This window comes from Tachypleus tridentatus, chromosome 7 (genome assembly GCF_004210375.1).
Source record: "Tachypleus tridentatus isolate NWPU-2018 chromosome 7, ASM421037v1, whole genome shotgun sequence".
NCBI lineage: Eukaryota > Metazoa > Arthropoda > Merostomata > Xiphosura > Limulidae > Tachypleus > Tachypleus tridentatus.
In genome coordinates this window covers 58,381,473-58,407,641 of record NC_134831.1, presented here as the reverse complement: position 1 = coordinate 58,407,641, position 26,169 = coordinate 58,381,473, and the positions used below count along the sequence as shown (strand labels likewise).

At 34.8% G+C, this 26,169-nt stretch overlaps 2 protein-coding genes across 4 annotated transcripts in view; one reads left to right on the top strand and one right to left on the bottom strand.

Moving 5' to 3' along the window:
* Positions 1-6,786, bottom strand: part of LOC143255746 (sushi, von Willebrand factor type A, EGF and pentraxin domain-containing protein 1-like) — a 94,982-nt gene extending 88,196 nt beyond the window's left edge. For all 3 annotated transcript variants that reach the window (XM_076511915.1, XM_076511917.1, XM_076511916.1), the window contains exon 1: positions 6,421-6,786. In XM_076511915.1, the coding sequence (XP_076368030.1) occupies positions 6,421-6,490 (70 nt within the window). In that variant the 5' untranslated portion in view covers positions 6,491-6,786. The remainder of the gene's footprint in view (positions 1-6,420) is intronic.
* Positions 6,787-16,574: 9,788 nt separating this feature from the next.
* The window catches only part of Secp43 (tRNA Selenocysteine associated protein), a 52,485-nt gene continuing 42,890 nt past the window's right edge, over positions 16,575-26,169 (top strand). The window contains exons 1-2 of the mRNA XM_076511914.1: positions 16,575-16,736; positions 21,229-21,326. Coding sequence (XP_076368029.1) covers positions 16,701-16,736; positions 21,229-21,326 — 134 coding nt within the window. The 5' untranslated portion in view covers positions 16,575-16,700. The remainder of the gene's footprint in view (positions 16,737-21,228; positions 21,327-26,169) is intronic.

Here is a 26,169-nt window from a genome sequence, read left to right as displayed (position 1 = left end):
GGGCAGCTAGCTGTGATAGCCCCGTGTAACGTTGCGCAAAATCCAAAACATTTCGCTATTTCATACAGCTTTTCAGTTATTAAATTAGTTGTTTCTGTATTGTATATTAGAATTATCCTTCTTATTTTTCTACTTTCTTAAATATAACTCTATCTCCTTTTCAATGTTTTTGTTTTGTTTGTTTGTTTGTTTGTTTGGAATTTCGCACAAAGCTACTCGAGGGCTATCTGTGCTAGCCGTCCCTAATTTAGCAGTGTAAGACTAGAGGGAAGGCAGCTAGTCATCACCACCCACCGCCAACTCTTGGGCTACTCTTTGACCAACGAATAGTGGGATTGACCGTAACATTATAACGCCCCCACGGCTGGTAGGGCGAGCATGTTTGGCGCGACTCGGGCGCAAACCCGCGACCCTCAGATTACGAAGCGCACGCCTTAACGCGCTAGGCCATGCCGGGCACTCAATGTTTTTAACGTCAAATCTGAATTGTTTTCAATTACATTTTGGAGTATTTTTATGGCCCATACTTTGTAAATCAAAACCGTTACAAACTTACAAATCTAAATTACGTTAACAATTTTACTTGGTGTATATGAAATAACTGTTTAATACATATTTATCAAAAATCAATATTTTTTCAATAATTTTCTATTAACTTTAGAAAAGGTGCAGCTATAATTTTCTTTATAACGTGATTTTTTGTAAATAACGTTTTAGTCTTTTCATAACAAATTTTGAAAGGCTGTTTTGGTACTCTTTGAATCGCCTTATTGGAAAGTTTCTTCATCAGCTTTCATAACACATTTTAAACCTATAATCAGTTTCATGATAGGAAACGATAAAATAATTTAAGAAATTTCAAGTTATTGCATTTCACGCAAGCATTCTACTTAGGCAAATCTCACAGACAGAATATGATGAAAAAGCAAACACGAATAAACCGCATATCATAAACCAGCAAATCTGCGTTTCTGGATGTGACATTTATTATTATGTAAAGTACACACACACACACACATATACTGCCCGGCATGGCCAGGTGGGTAAAGGCGTGCGATTCGTAATCTGAGGGTCGCGGGTTCGCATCCCGGTCGCGCCAGACATGCTCGCCCTTTCAGCCGTGGGGGCGTTATAATGTGACGGCCAATCCCACTATTCGTTGGTAAAAGAGTAGCCCAAGAGTTGGCGGTGGGTGGTGATGACTAGCTGTTTTCCCTATAGTCTTACACTGCAAAATTAGAACGGCTAGCACAGATAGCCCTTGAGTAGCTTTGCGCGAAATTCAAAACAAACAACACCCACATACTCGCAATTATTCTATTACGTCAGTCACATCTTTATGGTTAGAAAAAATAACAATTCATTCTTACCAGACTTGACCTTTATATTTTGATAAGCCCAGAATCCCATTAAATTACAAGGATCGTCAGTAAAATATATGTTTACACAATAAAACCTAAGTATTATTCTGCAAAATGTAGAATGAATATATATAATTTCAGAAGGTAGATTTAACTCTGTAGACAATTAAGAAATCTATACGACCACGCTTAACCCCGTTTTCTAATCAATCGAGTTACTTCTCAACTTTTAATCCATTGAAGGCGCTCGACTTTCTCGCTAAATTTGATTTCCATGTAGATGCTACCGCCACACCTATTATAAAAAATTAGTGGATAGCCTTCAAATAAGAGTTGGCGTCCTAGTTCTGTACGTTCGGATTTCACGTTGCGCTGACGATAAGAGAGAAACAAATGATGCACGTTTGCTTCTTTTCGAAAAAAATTTCATCCTATATTATTTTAAGGACACGCTTAGTTTATCCATAATGGTTATGATGTTTTGGTAAATTTCGCGCGAAACTATTCAAAGGCTATCTACGCTGTTTTAACAGTAAGATTGTACTGTCACTCTCACAACGCACCCACGATCCCAGTTTGCCAAGCGCGATTTTCTTGGGGAATGAGGGATAAAGGGGCTCGAATCATTGATCCAAAGTTCAGCACACTACTACTGGTATACGCTTTACCATATTGTTCTTTTGGAATTAAGCACAAAGCTACACAATGGGCTATCTGTGCTCTGCCCACCACGGGTATCGAAACCCGGTTTATAGTGTTATAAGCACACATATTTGCTGCTGTGTCACTGAGGGGCACTCTTCCTTATAATGGTTCCAAAATGGGTTCAAAATGTTATGTCCATTTGATTACCACTTTGACTTTATTTTAGGCCCGGCATGGTCAAGCGTGTTAAGACGTGCGACTCACAATCTGAGGGTCTCGGGTTCGCATCCCCGTCGCGCCAAACATGCTCGCCCTTTCAGCCGTGAGGGTATTATAATGTACGGTCAATTCCACTATTCGTTGGTAAAAGAGTAGCCCAAGAGTTGGCGGTGGGTGGTGATGACTAGCTGCCTACCCTCTAGTCTTACACTGCCAAATTAGGGACGGCTATCGCAGATAGCCCTCGAGTAGCTTTGCGCGAAATTTAAAAAAACCGAACCACAACCAAACCAAACTTTATCTTACTATAATTATATCGTGTGTATGGCATGCTCAATTTTAGAAACAGGTCATGAAGAAATAAAATCATCATTTCGCAATTTGAGCATGACAAAAATATCAAGGGCCGAAATTAAATGCTCATGTATAAAAATAATTTTCGATTACATATAATAACGAAAATATTGGTAATTAATCTTTTGTTGTTAATATAATTTAGCTTTTAACAAATTTTCAATCGCAATCTTTGATAAAAAACACATTAATGTAGGCCCAGCATGGCCAGGTGGTTAAGGCACTCGACTCGTAATCTGAAATTCGCGGGTTCGAATTTCCATCACACGAAACATGTTCGCCCTTTGAGCCGTGGTAGCGTTATAAGTAACGGTCAATCCCACTCTTCGTTGGTAAAAAATAGCTCAAGAGTTGGCGGTGGGTGGTGATGACTAACTGCCTTTCCTTTAGTCTTACACTGTTAAATTAGGGACGGTTAGCGCAGATTGAACTCGAATATCTTTGCACGAAATTAAAAATTAAAAAACAAACAAATATTAATGTTAAGCTAAATATTGAACTCCGAGTTTCTTGGCAGACTTCACTTAGGCCGTAATTTAAAAATTACAGTGTAAACCCAATAGTCACCGATTAACTTAAAGGGCATTTCTTCAGTTATATTTATATCACGTAACCTATACATTTGCTACCCTACTTCGTAAATTATTGTTTGGTGAAGCTTGAAGTAATAGGATGAACCTATTTTCTCTGTGTTAATAAACTGCCTTTGTAAAATGGTTCAGCTGTTTTGTAAGAACGTGTAGGTTGACCATTTCAATATGGCGTAAAAACTTATAAACTGATAATCTGTTTCTTTGTTCAAACACATATTTACCCAGTGGGTTACCTCTGCTGTGCCCACCTGAGGAATCCAACTTCTATTTTCAGCATTATAAACCCCAAAACCTACCTGTAAACTACCTACAGGACCGACATTACGGTGGGGATACACTGTCTGTCAGCTTTAATCTGCGTTTACCAGTTTCATATGCTCAAGTGATAGTACCTTGTATCGTTTTTTGTTTTCTTTCATTTTTTTTTACCTTTGGAGAGCAGTTACCTTCTCACAACTGTCTGTAGGCAGTGAAGGGTGAAATAGATGTGGACTTGAGCACTCACATCTCGATCTCCTAAATTTTATTCTTTTAATGATTCTATTTTCTTTGTTTATGAATTTCTTCATGTGAGACTGGCGAACAGAGGTTAAGACTAATAGACGATGTATCTCCACTTACATTCTCAGTCACCTCCAAATCCCAAGGTACATGGCCCGGCATGGCCTAGCGCGTAAGGCGTGCGACTCGTAATCCGAGGGGCGCGGGTTCGCGCCCCCGTCGCGCTAAACATGCTCGCCCTCCCAGCCGTGGGGGTGTATAATGTGACGGTCAATCCCACTATTCGTTGGTAAAAGAGTAGCCCAAGAGTTGGCGGTGGGTGGTGATGACTAGCTGCCTTCCCTCTAGTCTTACACTGCTAAATTAGGGACGGCTAGCACAGATAGCCCTCGAGTAGCTTTGTGCGAAATTCCAAAACAAACAAACAAACCAAGGTACATTTTATATTCCACATTATAACCTGTACCCTGGGGATTCTTTAAATTTATGTAGCGTCTTTATGCACACCACGGTCAATTATGACAAGTAAGTATGTTGTTAAATCATTTAATTACCTGCAATCAAATATATCTTAATGGTTTCCAACGTTAACGACATAAATTTAACGATTATTGAACTGAGATATCCAAATGAAGAAAAAACTAGTTGATATTTATAGAATGGCCTGTTTAGTATATAAACAGTTTTGTTACATATTATTATTTAGTTTCATCCATAAGTTCTTACACTTCTGGGGTAACTACATGAGATCCGGTAAAAAGTATTCCAAAGGAAAAGCAGCTTTAGATACTTAACACTGTAACACATATTTTGTTCCTGGATAGTATGTGTTATTTCTTAATTGCTTATGTTGTAAAAGCACAGAAAATAGCCATTATTCCCTTTAAACTTTATTTTATGACCTGGATAACGAAATTTAGAAATTAACCTATTTTCTATGTGAAAACGGGCAAATTTGCACATTTTCATTCACCTAAGGTCTGAATAAAACAACATATGAATCAAGATTTACATGTATTTATACCAGTTATACAAAAATGAACAAAAATGTTTAGAAGTAAGTAGTTTCTCGAGATTTGCGGCTATAATGTAAATCACTTTCACGTATAAGCTCCCAAATATAGTCTCCCATCCTGTTTTTGTTATACGCTTCCAGGTCAGAAGAGCAAAGTTTGAAGAGAAAAATAGGTCTTATCTATTTGCTTTAGGCATAAGCAATTGGGGAATAACACTCTCTGTCCAGGAGGAAGAAAAAGTAAAAATGTTGTTACATAGTGTTATGTTTATTGTGAGTACTCTGATTTAGTGTTCTTTTCATTGGACTTTACTTATCATACTCCTGAATGAACATGAATTGTACTATTCTTATAGTTTAAACTAATGGTATCTATTTAGTTATACAAACAAGGACGGTGTAGTGTCCTACATGTTTCCTTTTGCCTACAATTGTACACTCGTCCAACTGGTTTGTCCTGCGACAAAACGAGTTGATAATTAATCTTTGCAGTCTTTGATTTATTTTATGTTTCTTGTTATTCAATGCCATACTCTGTTTAGTATTAAAAGAACGAAACAGGAAATTTTACAGATTAGAATTTTACTTCATTTTGCAAGCTTTATTTTATTTTTTGTTTACTTAGAATCAGATCTCCTTGTTATTTCAACAATGTACTGTATTTTACTTTTCGCTACCAGAGGGAATTTAACCTCACATATTTGTTTGTTTCATGTACTTATATGCCCGGCATGGCCAGTTGGGTTAAGGCATTCGACTCGTAATCTGAGAGTCGCGGGTTCGAATCCCGGTCGCAACAAACATGCTCGCCCTTGCAGCCGTGGGGGCGTTAATGTGACGGTCAATCCCACTATTCGTTGGTAAAAGAGTAGCCTAAGAATTGGCTGTGGGTCGTGATGACTAGCTGCCTTCCTCTAGTCTTACACTGCTAAATTAGGGTGGGCTATCACAGATAGCTCTCGAGTAGCTATGTGCGAAATTCAAAAAACAAACATATACTTATATCTCAGAAGTATAAGTTTGAATAAAACCATTACACGTGTGACAATCGGGCTATCTGCTGAGCCCACCGAAGGGAGTCGAACCCCTGATTTTAGCATTGTAAATCCGTAAAATACCGTTGTTCTAGCGGGGGCGTAAAAGAATGAATAAACTACGCTTTACAGTTGGTTTTATCATGAAAACATTTCTGACATTGTTTTAAAAAATTATTTGTTTTCTTCTGTTACAGACTTTTAGTATAGAGAAGTTTTAAATTTATTTACCAAGGATTAAGGATTGAAAATTCCAGCCGGAATATTAGATAAAAACGTTACATATAACTTTTGAATTATTAAATGTAATTCATATCACCAATAAAAAGAGTAAGGTTAAAAATTCTTAGCCTTAATTCTAACTGTTTCTGTTAACTGTTAAATATTATTTACGTATATACAGTAAAGTTATATATTAAAAATAGCAACACAAATATACAAAAAAAACAAACCCATAAAAGATATACAGGGTATTCTTAAACTCTCTTCTCAAACCCTATGATATTTCGTGTTAACAAAAAAACAGAGAAAGCAAAAGGGACACACCACGCCGCGTATTTTGTATTCCCCGCCCCCAAACTTCACATTAAGATTCACAGAGGAGGCTTGTGGTTTGCATTAGTATATCATGAATTTTAGACAAATTAAACTAAGATATAAATAAATGTATATCTTAATAGAAAAAATAACTTACTTACCCCACACAAAAAATTCGGATATATATCCCAGAAGAATATAACTAACAGTGATACATATTTGAATATTCATTTCAAACAGTTGATTGAGAAAATCATGTAAGTAAATTAAAAAGTTGTCTTGGTGTCAGAGCAACACTTATGCACGTTTAATAATTAATTGTTTTTTCGTCTGACACGAAAAAAAGCAGTTGACGCGAATTGCATTTATCACAAACGCAGTATTTCCTGTGGTCTACCATCAACACAACATTCAAGAGCTATAGCACGAAGAGGTACTGTGGGGTTTTTCACCCGCAGAACAGTTATTTCAACTGGACGACTACCTGGCTTGAAATGTGGATCGGTGGGTAGTGGGTTTCAGTAGACCAGGCAGGTTCTGTTAGTAAGAAGGTCGATCACGTGAAAAGAAAAGGCAAGGGTCCTCAACAAGTTGGAGGAAATGTTGCGCGACGAGGCGTGGCGTGACACCCGTTACACCTGGCTTCCTCAATAAATCCGATAATTTTATAACATAAAGGTTTGAACAAAAGTTTAGCTTTAAATCAATATTGAACTTGAAATGTTAAAGAATTTGAGAAAACACTGAAACATAGTTCCGAAAAAAAATTCGGTTAGTGACTGAAAAGTGCTGTTACTATGCTATTAACGGAAAGATTGTTGTTGTTGTTTGACTTTCGACATAATATTACTGGTAAAATTATCAAAGACTGAAATTAAAGATAATTCTGTAGTTTACCATGTTTTCTTGTACCTCAACTTTGTAAAGCTTTCAGATCGAAGTTTAGGTTTTTATTAGAGAGTCATAATAAGAAAGCAGTTAGCAACAATTCTACCTCTTTTCTAAACCCTCCTAGCATAGTACTGTATTAAGCATTGAGAAAATACAAAAGGAAGACCAATTATTAAGGCGGTAAAATAACTTGCTTACGCTAACATCTGGGGTTTGATTTCCTGCGGTGAACATAACAAAAAAATAGCCCAGCGTGTCTTTGCTCTAAAACAAACAAATAATGCTTATCCAGCACCATTTAAATATTTTAATTAGACTATTGGACAATGAACGTCTGACCCTGTTTTGGCATTTTCCTCTCACATCAACGTTTTTACCACTTTCAAAATCACATCTTACTACAACCGACGTAGTATGTTAGTGTCTATGTATGTAATCAAAACTTTTACGCCATCTATTGAATAACACCACAAACAGCCATAAAAATTTCACACTTTGGGTATTCAAGATTCAGACAACTGGAAAAATAACTGAGGCATTATACGTAACAACCATCATTTTATAATAAAACACTATTTTAAATAAAATTGTCTTCTCACAACAATTATATAACTTTCATTAGGACTGAATATGAGGATTTGACTATATCTTTATTATTGTAATTTTTCAATTTATGTACTGAGAAACCGCAGTTTCTTAAAAATTTGTTTTGTAATAAACGGTACCATTTTTACAATATAAGAACATAATGTGTGTGTTTTTTATAGCAAAGCCACATCGGAATACCTGCTGAGCCCACCAAGGAGAACTGAACTTTTTATTTGAGCCTTGTAAATCCGAAACAGGGAGTAAGAAGATTACAGCTTATATCAGTAAAATTTATGAAAATGTTGAGCTCTGTACATATAATAATTTTCATGTTATGAGTTGCCTACGATTAAAAAGCACAATCCGAACGCTTTCCCTCGCAATACTTCCCAGTAAAAAAACGAAAACCTTTTTTTGAATAAAATGTTAACCTTTCTAATATTTTCAAAGTATAAATACGCACTTCGATTAATAATTAATATCGCAAAGTTTCCGCCGTAAGAAGGCGCCTCTGCTAGTTTATTTAATTGTCTTTTGTTTGTCATTTTGTACCGTGTCAAAGTTTTGCATGTGGTCTCTCAAAATACTAAAACCTGGTACAGACTGATACAATTTTTATTTGGATTAATCTATATCACACACAAGTAGATTGGGTATTTTTATAATCTATAATCATACATTTGCATTAGTTCAGTTCAAATCCAACATATCTAAACTAAGGTTAATAACTGTATCTTTATGATAACTCAGGATAAAAGCACTAGAAAACAGATATCAGCTATAATTACCACGATATTGATAAACAAATCTGAAATTGTTTTAATGCTTTCTCAGGATTTATGGGTGTTTGCTCTTGATTTTCTCTTTTTTATTTTCATCTGATAGAACTATTACTTCTCCAAATTCTTACGTATGTTAAAGAACATTTCCTCTTTCGCTGTAGCAAACTTTCAGTCGTTAAAAAACTCTGTGCTCTATTGGGACGACTTTCCCTTCAGTAGCACAGCGCCATGTCTGCGGACTCACGTCGCTAAAAACCGGGTTTCGATACCGTGGTGGGCAGAGCGTAGATAGCTCATTCTGTAGTTTTGTGATTAATTCTAAAACAAAGTAAAAACAAACAAATCCTCTTTGACATTTTGTTTATTTCAGGATTTATTTCTTGCTTGAGCATGTGCAGATGTGTTATTCCTGTTAAATTACTCTTATTTATATAAGTACGCGTTACAGTTTTTTTTTTTTTTGTGAATGAAGAAATTATGTTGAAAACTCGAGGTTGAAGAATGTATATCGTTTTATTTTATGTTTTATTTACTGTGATCTCAAATATTAATGTACATTTATTTTTCTTATGTCACACATTTTTCCTGTTCCTGTAATTGATTATACTCATATAACTACGCAGATGATGTAACCATATTTTTAGATGCCCACCAAATCGACCCTTCTATAAGTGTTGCGCCATTATTAACGCTGTTCCTCATGTAACGTGTTAAAACACCACATATGACGCACCACATAGTATATTATTTTTGTATCTGCGTAACAAATGTAGCTATGATCTCCTGATTCCTTATAAAAATTGTATTTGTTGAGTACTTTGTTTGTATGTTGAATTTCGTGCAAATCTACTAGAGGGCTATCTGGGTCTGCAGTCCCTAATTACTAAGTGTTTGGGCTTCCTTTTACCAACGAAATGTAGGATTGGCCGTAAAATTATAGCGTGCCAAGACTGAAAGAGGGGATGATATTTGGTGATGGGATTCGAACCCGTAGACGCGAATCGAGTGCTCTAAAACAACCCCATTTGTTAAAACCCCATAATTTAGATCCTTCTCGCGTACAAGAATTGACTTAGAATGAAATGTTCAGATTTTTTTTTGAAGTTTTAAAAAAGAATTCGTCTTAATTGTTTAATCATTTTTCGACATTAACTTGCACAATTATATTAATTAACGAAAAACTCTGGAAATTCATATATGAGAATCTAAGGAAAGAGGAAAAGAGACTTGATTTGAATGTTCTATTCTTTTAGTGGATAGAGCGTGGTTTACTATAAGTACTTGAAACAGAAAAAAAACATTAATATAAAATATCAGTTTCTTCTTTATTCTGACAAACCTTTCAGATGAGTGATTAAGAAATGTCACTAGTTTTATCTTTACTGGTATTAAATGTATCAGAAGTTTTAAATTTTCTATACTAATATTGATTGCCATCTGTGACTGTAATTATTTGTTATTTTAATGAGAATTATAGTTAAAGAAATCTTAATTGCAACAGAAAGTCGAAATTTTGATCAAGAATTTTAAACAAGCTATAAGAAAGTAATCTAAAGTGATCAGAATTTCAGAGAGAAACAGTGGCTCAAAAAATCCCCAGTGGCATAGCGGTATGTATGCGGACTTACAACGCTAGAAGTCGTATACCCGTAGTGGGCAGAGCACAGATAGCCTATTGTGGAGCTTTGTGCTTAACTTTAAACAAAGAAAAACTTTGGCTCAGTATAAAAAGAACGACAGAGTTTCAGAGAACATGGGACCAATAGCATAGAGGTTAGCATTAAACTAGTTAACACTAACATACACCCAATATCAATATAATAACTGTAAAGAAACTAAAAATGTATGCTCTTAGTACAAGAGAACATCAAGAACTACCGTCAAATAAATTCGTGATTTAAAGGTTATTATCAACTATGATCTTTTTGACAATATGTTAAGTTATCCATTCCAGTAGAAAATGAAAATAAAAACTTACAAAGATGGATAAGATAATCTAGCGTCTCAGCTAATAGGAATGAAGGCTAAATCATTTAGCGATTTGTTAGTCTACGCTTCGGAGCATTATATGTCGTGTCTGGCTGTTATAAATACGACGAAACTACAGCCGAAATTTTCGTAAAGAAATCGTTAGATGATTATACAAAATATTCCTTAGAAAAGATTTTAGTCCTGCACAGGAGTGCTCCTACTTAATTAAATGAGTAGAATTATTTTATTCTTGCCGATTTTAATGGATAAGCAACAGTAATATTTTAAAACCTTCCGTCTTATCATTTCATAATATACTGACATAAGACATTAGAATAAACTGTATGAAATGTCTCCTATAGGGAATGTAGAAACGTTTAGTGACAAGGAAGTGAAAGTTCTCAAAAGCAAGGATGGTTAAGAGGTGGTTTTTTATGAATGTAGGCCAAATATATTATAATAAAATTTTTTCCTTGCTGGTTTAATTGTTTGTTTGTTTTTGAATTTCGCACAAAGCTACTCGAGGGCTATCTGTGCTAGCCGTCCCTAATTTAGCAGTGTAAGACTAGAGGGAAGGCAGCTAGTCATCACCACCCACCGCTAACTCTTGGGCTACTCTTTTACCAACGAATAGTGGGATTGACCGTCACTTTATACACCCCCACGGCTGGGAGGGCGAGCATGTTTAGCGTGACGCGGGCGCGAACCCGCGACCCTCAGATTACGAGTCGCACGCCTTACGCGCTTGGCCATGCCGGGCCCTGCTGGTTTAAATTGCATGAAAAGTACATGATACCTGATATAAACTATAAACTTTCATTAAATTCATTATAATATTTACTGGGAGATTATGATCAAATAATTGAGATTTTGCAGGATTTTAGCAGAAATTTTAGTTAAAATACAACAGGCGATGTATTTCATAAGATAACATTGAATCTTGAGTACACTGATAGTTCACTCAAACTAAAATCGTATAAGGATTGAATTTTCTTAAATTATTTGTTTGTTTTTTGAATTTCGCACAAAGCTACTCGAGGGCTATCTGTGCTAGCCGTCCCTAATTTAGCAGTATAAGACTAGAGGGAAGGCAGCTAGTCATCACCACCCACCCAACTCTTAGGCTACTCTTTTACCAACGAATAGTGGGATTGACCGTCACATTATACGCCCCCACGGCTGGAAGGGCGAGCATGTTTGGCACGACGGGGATGCGAACCCGCGACCCTCAGATTACGAGTCGCACGCCTTAACACGCTTGACCATGCCGGGCCGTTTTTTTTTCTTAAATGTAAATAAATAAGTCTTATTCTCCTAAAGTATACTGTAATCCAGAAACTGAAGCAAAAAAGTGAGCTTCATCAATTTGATGATAACAGAATTCATGACTATAATGGAATATAGAACCTACTCGTGTACATTTGCAATGGCCATGTTCTAAAATACAAAATGCATCCATGGGAATATCAACAGCAGCAGCCAAAGAGTCACACTTGGACACTAAACCCTCAGCTTAGTTTGAGCAACATTACTACGAGACAAATATTCTAGATAACCAAGTACTACTTAGAGTAACCACAACTGTGTATCACCTCTTATATTAGCACTTGAAAGAAAGGACAGACAAAACAATAATACAGAGAACGGAATCTGTTACTTCATGGAACAGTGAGACGCGGGCCTGGCATGGCCTAACGTTAAATAATCTGATACAGCCCTCCCAGTTATAATGTGACGGAATTCGTTGGTAAAAGAGTAGCCCAAGAGTTGGCGGTGGGTGGTGATGACTATGCCTTCCCTCTAGTCTTAACTAAATTAGGGAGCACAGATAGCCCTCGAGTAGCTTTGTGCGAAATTCCAAAAACAAACAAACAAACAAGAAAGGCGCAGAAAAGGTAATTCCACTGCAAAATTATCAAGGGTGTGCAATTGATTTAGACAGATGGCATTAGGTTAAATATAAAGAAAGATTGACAGCAGGATGTGAAAGGAAGATCAGGACTGGTCAACAAAGACGAAGTCTTGGAATGGATAAACAAGCATACAAAGGAAATGTGTGAAGAGATGGTTGTCTAGTGTTCGAATAGTCAGTGATAAAAAGTGGGTGATCCGATTCATTCAAAGCAGAATGAGAAACATATAAGGATGAACTTGTCTGGCTGGCTAGTTACAGTGAAGAGCATGACAGGATTGTTCTTTAACTGATTCGCTTAGCTTCACCACTAACTGGAAACCAGATTTTGTGCAACAAAATCTGGTTAATATTTTTGAGAGGCACTGAGGGATCATCCAATAATTATCTGTATCCAGGTAAAGTAGTATATCATTTAACAAGAAAATGGACCACCTAGCTATTGAGATAAGTCCAGGGTGATATAATGGGATTTCAGACTGCAGAAAAGAAAGGGACATATGGAAGTGAAGAAAACGCGAACATCTGTGAGAACAGATGATACTTAGATCAAACTGAAATGTGAAGTATAACTAGAACAACCACAAGGAAATTACTGGAGGGAAAATAGTCTGTGTTAAAGCAGGTGTGTGTGTGTGTGTGTGTGTTTTCTTATTGCAAAACTACATCGAGCTATCTGTTGTGACCACCGAGGAGAATTTAACCCCTGATTTTAACGCTGTAAATCTGAAAACTTACCTCTGTTACAATTTTTATTGCAGCAGGCTACGGACCATAAACCATCAGATTTACATTATACGTATAGTAACTGCTAGATCATACTTGGCCGAGTTAATTTAGCATGACTATATTCTTTTGTTTTATTGTTATTTACTAACATTTATGTAAGATTATGCTTCTTTAACTCCCTCATTATTAATTAGGTTTAAATATTCATGACTTGCACAGCACAAATCGTTACGTAGCTTTTTGCTTGACACTAAGCAAACAAAAGTCTAAAATACTTCCTTAGTAATAAAAAAAAACGGTATTTGAATCCTAGAGAATTCTTGCAATCGCATTGTAGCAAAACATCCTTTGTGGAGAACCATAAGAAATTTATTAGATAATTGTCAGTATGAAGAACATGCTTCTTTAAATACTGTGAGAGTAACGAAATCAATCTTTAGCTTAACAACATTACGCTGAAAACATCGTCGGACGACAGAAGTGATAATGACTTAATAATGTTAATGTTGCAACATATTCTATCATTCGGCAGGTTATATGTTTAAAATAATGTCTAGTCCCCTTCACATAACAATAAAGAATTAAATTATTTCTTCAATAAAGATTTGCAAAATCCATTTTAGACTTAATTTGATAGATTAACTTATCAACATAAACTGATACCAGTGTAGGCCTAAGATCAAATACAAAGTTCCAACAGAAATTCCAAGATTGTATATTTGTATATATATATATATACATATTTATTATAAAAATACTTACACCTTACTTACTTATAAATTAATTTGCAAAAATAAATGGCCGATAAACAAACAGGCTGACTCATCAAACCACTCAACAGAACTTACAAGTCTCCCTAAAAACACTTTTTAATATAATTTATTATAACTTTTGTTATATTTTCAATCGTAAAGGAAAAACTACACTTTTTTAATTTGCCACAGCTACTCTCTAAAACTTATTATTAACTATATCTATTAACTCTCAAATACTTAGTTGTATATCTGTGACATTTTTATTACATTTACGTCGAATGTTTGGTTTACACTTAAATAAATAATAAATATACAATTTACTGTTCCCTACATATTCATTGTAGATATAAAAATAAACACAGTTGCAGAATTACCATTTAATCCAATTATGTCTTAGTAAGCAACTGACAAAATATAATAATGAAATAAGAAAATGTTTCTCCAAGCAATAAGATAAAATAATTGGCGATATTTTGTACTGAAAATTTGATGAACAAAATTCTCTTACTCCGCAATGTATCCCCCCTTCAAGTGGCATAGAGGTGTATATGAGGTTTGGTTTGGTTTGAATTTCATGCAAAACTACACGAGGACTATCTACGCTGTATGTATGTGGACTTACAACGCTAGAAACTTGGTTTCGGTACCCGTGGTAGGCAGAGCACAGAAACACAAACCTTTGTGTAGCTTTTCACTAACTACAAAGCAAATAAGCAAACGACACAATATTATCATTTAAATGTATACAATGTAAGCAGAGGCATCGAAAGGTGTGCAAAAGATTCGGGGCTCGGACCCATAGGCACTAGAAGTTTCGGCGTTTAAGTATGATATCAATCATGGTTTTATATTATGATTTTTCAAGAGGCCGACCGAGGCTTCGGGATAACGTTAAATAGAATTGGAGCGTGGACTCCTTACGCCATTGCCTAGTGACGCCTCTGTATGTAAAGTGAATTAATTTGTCCCTTTCTCTATTGAAAGTTCTCTTTATTTCTAAGACTGATTAGCAAGCTCTAGATAGGTTTGTTTTGGTTATTCTTAAGAACAAAGCAACACGGTGGGTTATTTATATATGTAAAAACGGCTCGTTTGGGTTGAGAAAATGTTTTTTACGTGGAGGAGCGAACAACGTTTCGACCTTTACGTGTAGCTGAATATCGGAATAAATAATATAAAATTATATATTCAAACATCTAAGCACGCCCTCTATATTCCGACACTCAGTTACACAACCCCTTTCAAACATGTGGTCAGCTTATGGTCAGTTACCTCCTTCTTTCTTTGTAAACCTGACGATGACCAAAGAAGGTCGAAACGTTGTTCGCTCCTCTACGTAAACAAATTTTCTCAACCCAAACGAGCCGCTTTTACACGTATATTTTCTCTACAAGTGGGTTTTCTCGATATCACTGACGATGGGCTATTTGAACTCTGTCCACCACGAGTATCGAAACCCGGTTTTTAGCGTATAGACATTCAGATTTACTATTAAGTATTGAGAGCCTCCATGAGGACTCGACAAGTTGTGATAATATGAAATGAAATATATTTTAATTAATCTAAGGTTTTATTGAAGCGATTTAAAATTAATTTGTTGATGAGCAACTAGAATCAAATAGAAATTAAAAAACTGCAAGATGGCAACTAATACAAATTGTACTTCTAAAGTACTCTAATTTTATCAGTAAATATTATAATATTTAAACAATTAAATTTAAAATTATATCAACTTAATAAACGACTATATATCTTAAGAATATGCGAATAAAACACATAAATGTAAAAAGTAACATGTTGTAGAAACTGGGGCGGTTTTAGTCATTCTGGAGTCCTGAGCATAATAAAGTAAATGAGGCCCTATGATAATAAAAAAATTCAGAAATAGATTAAAAGGCATAACACTGAGGGACCCTTCCATGTGTGGAGCCCCCAGGCAATTTCTCAGTTTGCCCAATAGGTAAGTATGTTTATTTGGAATTAAGCAAAAAGCTTCACATTCGGCTATCTATGCAATGTTCACCACGGATATCAAAACCCAGTTTATAGTCGTGTGAGTCCGCAGGCATACCACTGTGCCATTGGGGTGGGGCAATAGGTAAGACCGCCTATGTATAGAAAACATTTTTTTTTTTTTTGTTAATTAATGCACATGAAATAATTCTTTATATTCATTTATAGTTTGCCGCGTTCTCAGGTGGAACAGTGGTAAGTCTACAGACTTACAATAATAAAATCTCGTGTTCGATTCCTAGCGGTGGACACGGCAATTAGCCCATTGTGGCTTTGCTCTAAAATACACACACACACACATACTTCGCCGTAGTTTCGGTATTTTGCCGAATATGTATGCGCATGATGTATTCTCAAGACGGCTGATATGGGTAGTAGCATTTTACTTAAAATAAAGTGCAGAACAACGTTTCGACCTTCTTAGGTCATTTTCAGGTTAATAAAGAGAGAGTTTGCAACTTACGACAACAACATCAAAATTCTGAAAGCAGATAAAGGCCATGCTATAGTTATAATGAACATAAAGAATACATTCAAAATATGTACATAAGATTTTGCTATACCATGTGGTTAAGTAGTTCTATATAATCAATTTTCAAAATGAAATTGAAACTTCCAAAAACTTCTGAAGTTGTAATAATAATTGGATTTATCTCTTTGAGGCTTTTTCATAATATATATTTGCTAGATGTCGCTGAATATTGTTAGTGGGGGCAGAAACAGAATGTGCTGTTAAATTAAAAGTAGCATTAAAGTAAAGAGTGTTACTAATAATTGTTTGTTTCTTTATTAAAATAGAAATGGATATGAAAAATGGCACAATTTGGATAGGAGATGTAAGTATCCCAAAATATTTGTTTGTTGTTGTATTTTCCTTGTCTTGTAGTCTTCGATATGTGTGACGATTGCGATACGTATAATTTGCGAATAGAGAAATAGGCTTAAAGTAGGTCTATTGACACATATATCTGATACTTCTTTAAAATTTCGTTTAACCACCTCTTACCCTTCATTTCTCAACAGAAATTATGATACGAAATCTTAACCTATCCCTATAGGATAAACATTAATTCTATGGAGCCTGACATGACTCGATAGTGAGGTCGAAGGTGTTCGACTAACAATCTGCCAATCGTAGTATGAACATCCGTCGCCTAATATGCTCGTCCTTTAAGCTGTGGGGACGTTATAAAGTTTCGGTTAATCCCATTGTTTGCTGGTAAAGAATCAAGATTTTGGTGGTGAATTGTGTTGAGTAGCTACCTTTCTTCTTGCCTGTCACTTTAAAACTAGGGACAGTTTGTACAGATATCCATCAAGTAAATTTGCACAGAATTCAGTGAAAAATACAAGCCATCCCTGGTGTTATCATAGTATCTAGTAGCAAGAGCCTTAGTAGTAGTATTGAGTTATGTCTGTAAATCAGTGTGTTTCATGAAAAGGTAGATAAAGAGGCCAAACTTTGTGAAGCCTGACTACTAATTTAGCAACTTGTGTTAAGGTAATTACCCCTTTTGACTCGTAATCATTTTGACTGTAGATCAATCTTAATTTCTGTTAGCCTTTCTACTAGCAACAAAGCACTGCTTTTATGGCTTAAGTGACTTATCCACCATTATGCCAAAATCCTTTCCAGTTATGCTGTTGTGGGAGTTTCTGTATGTATTAATTGTGTGATTCACATTTTGATAACCCAGAAGCACTACTTTGCATTTGCTGTTGTATAATTATGACTAATTTGTCAATTATTTAACTAACTACTTAAGAAAAATTGTTACATAGTGTATAAACATGCTTAGTAGAGGGAGAAATGCCAGAGTTTAATGTTATAGCTAACTTTATGGTACTAATTATGCCACTGTCTGTGCAATTAATATAAATAAGAAAAAATAAAATAAAAACCTTAAACACCAAAGCCTGAGGCAATCTACTAGTAACAGGGATTTAAGTTGACTAGAGGCCATTAATAGAGAAAACAAATATTATTCATCCAACCACCCTTCAATTCAATTAACTAACTGATTTATGATTTCTAGGATCACTTATCTGTATTAGTGTCAGGTGCTTGCTGTTTTATCAGTTACAATTAGTGCCAAGTGTTTGCAAGTATAAAACCTTACTATTTGCTACAGTGCTGGTGTTAATCTCTAAAACTACACTGAATTGTTGCTAAGTTAATTTTTTATTCTGTTTATATTTTATTTTAACCCTGCTAATTGTGTTTTAAAATGTGTTTGTATGTTATTGTACAGAAGTAAACAGACTGTACCACACTGAATTTTCTACTTGAATTACTGGAAGCACAACTCTGCAGAATATTAAGCATTGTAGCTGTTACATCTTGATTAGTGCTTGACTTACATTGTCATTTCCATAGGATTGAGCAGCCTTTTGGTACTGCTAACTCCCATAGTAATAATAATATTGTAATTATTATTGACAGAGCTCTATTCTTGTTTCAAGAATGATTTTGTTTCAATAACTTCTGCATCATCCTGCATATTGGCTAACATACAAACAAAAAGTCTGAAACTGTAACATTATCTTTATTTAAGCTATTTATCTCATACAGTTAATAAATGTAGGCAGTGGCTATAATAAATGTATGTTAGTTGTTGTGGTTAATTGAATATGTTTTTTGCTAGTTGAAATTAAAAGAAATGTGCTATATGGCTAAGACCTTTTTAATACTAGTCAAACACAAATAGGAATAATATTGGAAACTCTCCAATTCTCAGACATCTGCCTGCTAACTTACCTACCAACCTAAAATGATTTTTTTTTCTCAAAATCTCTAAGAAAACCTGATCCTCATGCTTTATTTTTAATCTCTTAGAGTTTCTACTTATCACCAGTAGATCAGTATCAACATGATTCAAGTGAAAGTCAGGATTTTCCAAGAATGATTAGGAGTGGGGAGCATTGGTAAAATCTTGTAAAAACAGGAGAAAACATTTGAAAGCTCAGTTATTTCAGTCATCAACAAAACTTTTACCATTAGCAGTCTTTAATTAAGTGCTCAGTCCTTATTTTAACATTTTGCTTGCATTTAACACACACAAAAAATTCTTGATTTTAGTTTTAACATTACTATCAATCTGTTTCAAATAAGACTGTTTGGAGCTCCTAATTTCACTTTATAACTATTAGGTTGAGGAATAATTCGTGAGCGTTTTTAAATAATTTCATTCAAGCATTACATGCAAGACTATACAATACTTCAATGCATGAACACATTACACCCAAAGCATTTATTATGATACTTTATTTCATGTAATACCTAGGTATATAGTATGCATTGTTTTAAAAGAAATTGCAAGAAATTAAATGCGAAAAGCAGATGGTGTCGAAAATGCTCGATTTTGTCCACTTGACATTCCATTTAATGAGCTGAAAATGAAAGCAAAAATTAAAGAAATATGAAAATCAAACACACCATCTATTAGAGCAAAAAATTATCTACCAAATGACATGAAATATTTTGCGAAAGCATTTCATTTATGAATATATTTTTTTAACTTGAAAAAATGCTCATGAATTATTCCTCAACCCAATATATTCATAAACTTTCTCTAGCCTTGTAAATCTTGTAGACTTGTGTCATTTTCTTTTTCTTTATCAGTTTTTTTTCTGTAATAAATTAGAGTTGATAATCCATTTTATCCTTTTCCTCTTTTGAAATATCCTTACTCTCAGTTAAAAGCAATAATTTGTATGAATTTCTCAAATTACTTTTTATTTGATGATTTCAATTTTCCCATGATAAATCTTTTCTCACCACCTAAAAATACAGTTTTTGAAAACTAGAAACTCAAATTTCTTTCATTTTTATCTCTTCATGTAGCAAAACATGAATTATGCAATCTTCACTCTCCTTCAAAATTTTCTGAACTTTAACTCTTGCAATTACATGTTTATTAGTGTATCAGTAGTTCTAAAATGTTGTCTGTAGACCATTTGGTATAGCAAACCATTCTGAATCACTCCATGAAATATGCATCATTATTTAACTCCCTATAATCAGTACTCTTATTAACAGTGCTTAAAGTGGAGTGGGATGCTGTCAAGTGCTACAATAGTGGTTCATAATAGGTTTTTCCTGGGAATTTCACAAAAATTCTAATAGAAAATACAGGCAAAAAATTGTCTTATAAAGCAGAATTGTTCTTGAGACAACACTCAGGTTCCTCCACCTAATTTCATATCTAATTTTTTTTAAATAAGCTACCAAATCAATACAACTTGACACCATGATACAGGATGACATAAAGAATGTCATGGGGAGCTGCATCCCCTTGCATCTCATTTCATAGTAATAAAATTATTGAAAACGGTATCTCTTTCTTTACAGTATTGGAATTTTTTGTAATTTTTATTCCATTTTTAATGTTTATTATGTTAATGGAAAAAATAGAAGCACAATTTCCTATCCTTTCATCAAAAACATTTATTTCACTCATCCAATGAAAGGGTACTCCAGCTAATAACACTATAAGGATGGCTTTTAACAACATAGCAATTAAATACTTAGTAAATAATGTGCATTTATCACCAAGACCTTTGATTGGTTTCTTTTGTTTCAAAAAATCTTTCTGTGTCATAGGATTGTTTTTATGCAGTGTAACCAAGAAAAACGTGAACTAAGGTACATTGTATTGAAAAGAGTTAATGATCATGGTATAACAAAGTAAAGCTTAAGATTTTGTAATATTATTATGTTACACAAGGTATATGTTCTATATCATTTAACATATAAATGATATAGTGGATGTGGACATTGACCTGAAAAACATTGAAGGTTTCAGTTAGGCAGAGCTTGAATATTATCTTAATAAATCACCTTCTATAAAGTTGACACTTAGGTGTAGGGACAAAATCTTGTGATTGTCATGTTATTGAAGAGTTCTAATATTAATGTCATTGAACAAACAACATCCCATATACTATGCTTTGAATCCTTTAGATGTTCATGATGGAGTATGCTTTAACATTGCTGTTTAAGTGATTACAATAAAAAATAATTCATCAAAAACAATTATGTTTGTCCTGATGATTTAAAAACTGGACTTTTGTGTGATCAAAAAACTGTTAAATACCATGTGCAATGAAAAATATTTTAATTTATGTATTATGTTTTCATCAGTTGCTTCTTTTATCCCTTGGCCAGATATTAACAAAGATTTGTAGACTTCTTGGGCTGCAGGCTGTGATTGAGATTCAAAGTTGTTTTTAACAGAACCACAATAGTAACTAATTGTATAACAAATTAATTTAGAGAAACCTTTTTACTTAAGTCTTATCGATAACTGGATATTTTATGTATTACAGCTGGAGCCATATATGGATGAAAACTTCTTGAAACAAGCATTCATGTTGATGGGTGAAAACCTCCTTCATGCTAAGGTCATAAAAAATAAATTTACTGGGTAAGTTTTCTCACAATTGAACAAGTCATAAAATTGTTCTGGAAATGGAGAGATTGAAAAATGTCATTAAATATCATAAAAATTTAGATTATTCAATGCCTTATCTATTATTGATGCCAGAATGAAAGTGCATCCAGTTCTTCTGTTTTCTTTGGTGCTCACACCTGTACTCACATGTTTACATGTGGTATAGCTGCACGTTAGCATGGAAATATGGATACAACAACCTTACACCAGTAGGAGAGCAACACATCTTCCTAGTGCAGCTAGTTCCCTCTGTACTGTAAAGCACAAACATCACTTCTCGATTTGGCCTTTCAGTGTGCAGTCACGCTCAGATTTTGCTCTGCATATCTAATTCTCATATGCAACTTCAGTTAACTTTATTGCATTTTGACAACTTAGTTGTATCATTTCTGCATATGTAGTTTTTGTGGAATATTTTCCTTGTAATTTTCACATCATGAATTCTCACTTTAATGTCACTACAACAACTTTAGGACTGAATCTGGCTGTTGCTGATCTACCTACTACTTCTGTGGTTTTGAGATCTACATTTTCTGAGGAGGTCTTGGCCACAGTACATTGCAAGTTGGAAACTATTATGTGGCCTGCAATGTCTCCATAAATGCAGTCACTTTTAGTGTTCTTACAACTATCTCCATCCATTAACCATGGAGTTTTTTCTCACACTGTGTCAGGTGTTCATTCTGGGTTTGTGAATAACAAAAGTTTACTTCTCTGAAGTGTACCTTCATATTCCCATATATTCAACCTCCAAACGTTATCATTGTTGTGTTCATAGAGAATGAGTTTTCCAATTCCTCGCTCTACCTTTTTGTCTGACATCTGTTCCTTATGTCTTTGCCCACCATTTGCAGTTCCAACATTATATGGAAGATTTCCTCCTTTTAGCTCTATTCAACAAGCCCCTTGTCACTCTTACACATTTTCTCTTACAAGATGGTGCTTGTGTGGAATAGCTTGTCAAGCTGAAATCCTATTTCAACCCCACACAGTATCTAATCCATTTGAGGGTGTTTCACAACAACTTCCTCAGCAAGGATGAGCATTCTCTTCTTTGTTTGAGTTTTGGTTGTCAAAGCCAAATCTTCTTTTCTCTTATTCCACAAAATTCTATCTCTTTTGGGGGAATCCATAGAAACTTGTATCCTGTTGTTATGCACATGTGCATGGTCTTTAGTGTGTGTTGCACAATCACTGGAATTTTGCTTGGGATTCCTTGGATACTATCCTCCTCCTCCCTTTTTTCTTCCAAGAAGACATTACTTGGTGGCTAACCAGGTACGACGTATTAACTGGCATTCCTCTGCCTTCTTTCTGTTCCAATTTTCACTTCTTCATATATTATTCTCTTACAGGATGGGGGAGCATGTATGGATTCTTAGGATATCGAAGGTCATTTGACACAGGTTCAAATCTTCCATTTACAGTAACCTATTAGAACTTCTTGCAATTTATAATGGTCCATTCTCATTCTTTTCTTCAGTTTGTCCCTCTTGGATTGTTTAATGAATTTGAGGCTTTCCCTTTGGATTTGCTTAGATACCTTGCTTGTTTCTTTGAATTATCTGACCTTTAGCACATAATATCCATTCTCAGAGACTATGATTTCATTATGATATGGCCAGGTGGCTCCTTCTGAACTGGAATCAACCACTTTTACTCAGCTAGTTTCTCTGGTGGCTAAGATGGGCTGGTTAGTTAACATGTGGATGTCCTTCTTCCGACCCATTTACAAACTTGTCCAATTCAGCTTTTTTTGTGACTTAACTATCTGTCAAGCTCTGCTTTTGTAACTTAGTTTAATTGGATTTTACTTCACCACACCATTTAGGCTCAGTCACTTACTGCTCCTAAGGTTCTATTGCTTTTGGGCATTTGATCTTCCATGATATCACTAGTTCTCCTCAGTTATGCCCTTTTACAGTCTCTTCAGAAGGCATTTCATAAAAATTAGAATCTTAATCAGAACCTCATTTCCTTCTCCATTCTTACAAGACTACATTATTAGCTTGACAATGCCTGTAATTTAATGGGTGTGTTGTCTAGTTCCTTGCATTCAGATCTATGTCTTTTCATGGATGCTTTCCTTTGGCCATGGAGAGTGTGGGTTAGTCACAATGATGCTTCAAGCCAGTGATCTGTGGGTTTTGGTACTTTGCAAATAGTTGTTCTTGAACAGTGTCCATTCATTTAATATTATGTCATTTCTTTCTCCTAGCCCAACATTGCCTGGAGATGTTTGCTTCAACCACTTCTATAGAGGTGGCACATATTTCCCACTCTGGGGATTGACTGCTCCAGAAGCCTGTGTTTTGGATCTTTTCCACTGGTATCACATACATCATATTTGCATTATTATATGTTCTGTGCTGGGTGCTTTCCATCTGGTCATGAATCACCTTTCATGTTCCAGATGGATATATCCTACTGAGTGGGTATTGGTTCTCCTTGTTTTCCAGGGTCCTTTGCTATCATTGAAAGCCTCCACACATAGATGCCTTTGCTATGAGCCTGTATTTTTTCCATTGGTTCCAGCATTTGATACCTTTAGCATGGATTATTCACATAAGTATCTTTGTGTCCCATTTATCCGACCATTTTATATGGTCATTTCCTTTCTGTGTCAGTCCTTTTTGAGTTTCATTATTGCTCTTTGTTGACCAGATCAACCAGTTCCTCTGTCAATTGTCTGCTTCTCCCTTCCTTGTTTATTGACCTTGATCCCATGTTCTACACACAAACCTTTACACACTGTGTTTTTACACATTTAGTTGCTTCCTTGTTAGCTAGCTCCACCTATCCATTTTACTGTTGGTGTTGATGACACAAGTGTACAGTTTTTCCACTGTTGGTATACCATCAGGGGATTTCTAGCTAACCAGCTTACTCTGGCTTGCATGGTGGAAATTCTCACCTGGCTCTTTGACCATGGGTCTTTATTCTCATTGCTTTCCAAATATTAGGCAGTTTTTATCTTGTACCTTTCATTTTTTCTATACCACGGTGTTTTTACTTTTTTCTTCCCATGCTCATGTGTTCCTTCCACTTATATTGCCCTCACTAGTATTCTGCCCTTCTAGATTGGGTTATTCATGTGATCAGTCATTCCCTTACTTTATCTCCATATGAATCACTTACTAATGTTCAATGTTACAATTTTTTCCTATTACATAATTCCTTCTCTTATCCTATTTGCATATCATGCACCCTTCTCTCACTGTCTGTCTTTTCTTTATCTGGTTCATTCCTCCCCACACAGATCTCGAAAGCTCAGTGGGGACTTTCCTCCTTTTCTCCTATTTCCTTTCCTTATCTTCCCCATCTTTACCCTTCACTAGATCTGGATAGGCTTTTGGGTCTGGTTAAGGCTCTTTGTTTTTCAAGAGCCCATTTTACTATTTTCCTGGATACATGATAATGTCCCTCTTTATCACCTAGCAATTATTATCCTTTTTTTATTGTCACCCTGTCCCTTTACCAATGGGGTCCACATTTTGGTTTAAATGGCTTATTCTTCTTGACCATTTTTCCTCCTGAACTTGTTCCAGTCATTCTTCCATCTAATCATGCACCTCACTATTTTCCCTGCATCTTGTCTTCATCATCCAGTATGCACAGTTGGGGGAGTTGATTCCATGTGATGGATATTCCTTCAATACCAGGTGAGAATTTCCATACTGATAGATCAGTGATGGTCTTCACAATGTACACAGAAAACAGTTCATTCCAAAATTGAAAGAAAGTACTTATGTATTTTATAAATCATTTAAATTTGTCTGTATTTAAGTCAAGTAACTGTGTTTCTTCTGTACTCCAAAATAAACTAAATAAATTTGAGATGTTAACTCTTTCTTTTTTGTATTTTAAATTTCTTAAATCAAAAGTACCTATTTCCAACCTTTTCTTTTACTGTTTTCAAAATATCATTATCCTTTCTTTGGTAAGGGTGCCAAAGCAGTGAATATTATTCCAGATGAGGTTACAATAACTTTTTTCTTAACATTAAAAATTCTTGTACATGAAACTGAGAATGATTCACCATTTTCTCATTAGCCAAATGTTGCACTAATGCTACTGTTAGTTATTTTTAAAATCCCTTCTTAATTGCATGTAGCTTTGCACTTCTCAACATTGATAGTCTTTTTTCATATTTAATTATTTTTATAAAGAGTATCAAAGTGATTTTCTGTAAATGAAGTATTGTCCATAGAATCAACTCTTGCTAACATTTGATTTTTCCAACACACTTTAAGGGTTCAGTGTTTATTAATAAACACATCTATATTCTTTTTTGCATAATACCAGTACTTTAAATACCATCTTATTAACAACAGGTGGTGAAATTATTCAGACAGCTGAAAATTCCTTCTTTGTAGTTCACCCAATGAGAATAAAGGTTGTTTTCTTGTTGTAACCATGCAAGCTAAGTGTCTTAACAAAATAACAGTTTGTCCGTTTAGCTTCAGGTTATTGAAATTTATTTAGTTTTAGGATAGTTCAGAAATACTGAAATAATGATCAGTTCTTGATCATTTGCTTTACAATTTTTACAGAAGATTGGCAAAAGGATTTATCCCACTAATAGCCTAAAGTGGCCCATGTTAAGGTTTGAATGATAATATTTACAGCTGTGGTAATATATATTATAGCTTCTTGTATACTCTTAAGTATTTATCACATCATAATTCCAAATACAGTAGCTGCAAAGTGTATGAATTTATATGTTAATCAGAATATTTACAGAAAATGCTATATTTTTGTATGTCTTATGCATTATTTTATATGCTTATTAATAGGCAAAAAATATTAGTGTGTG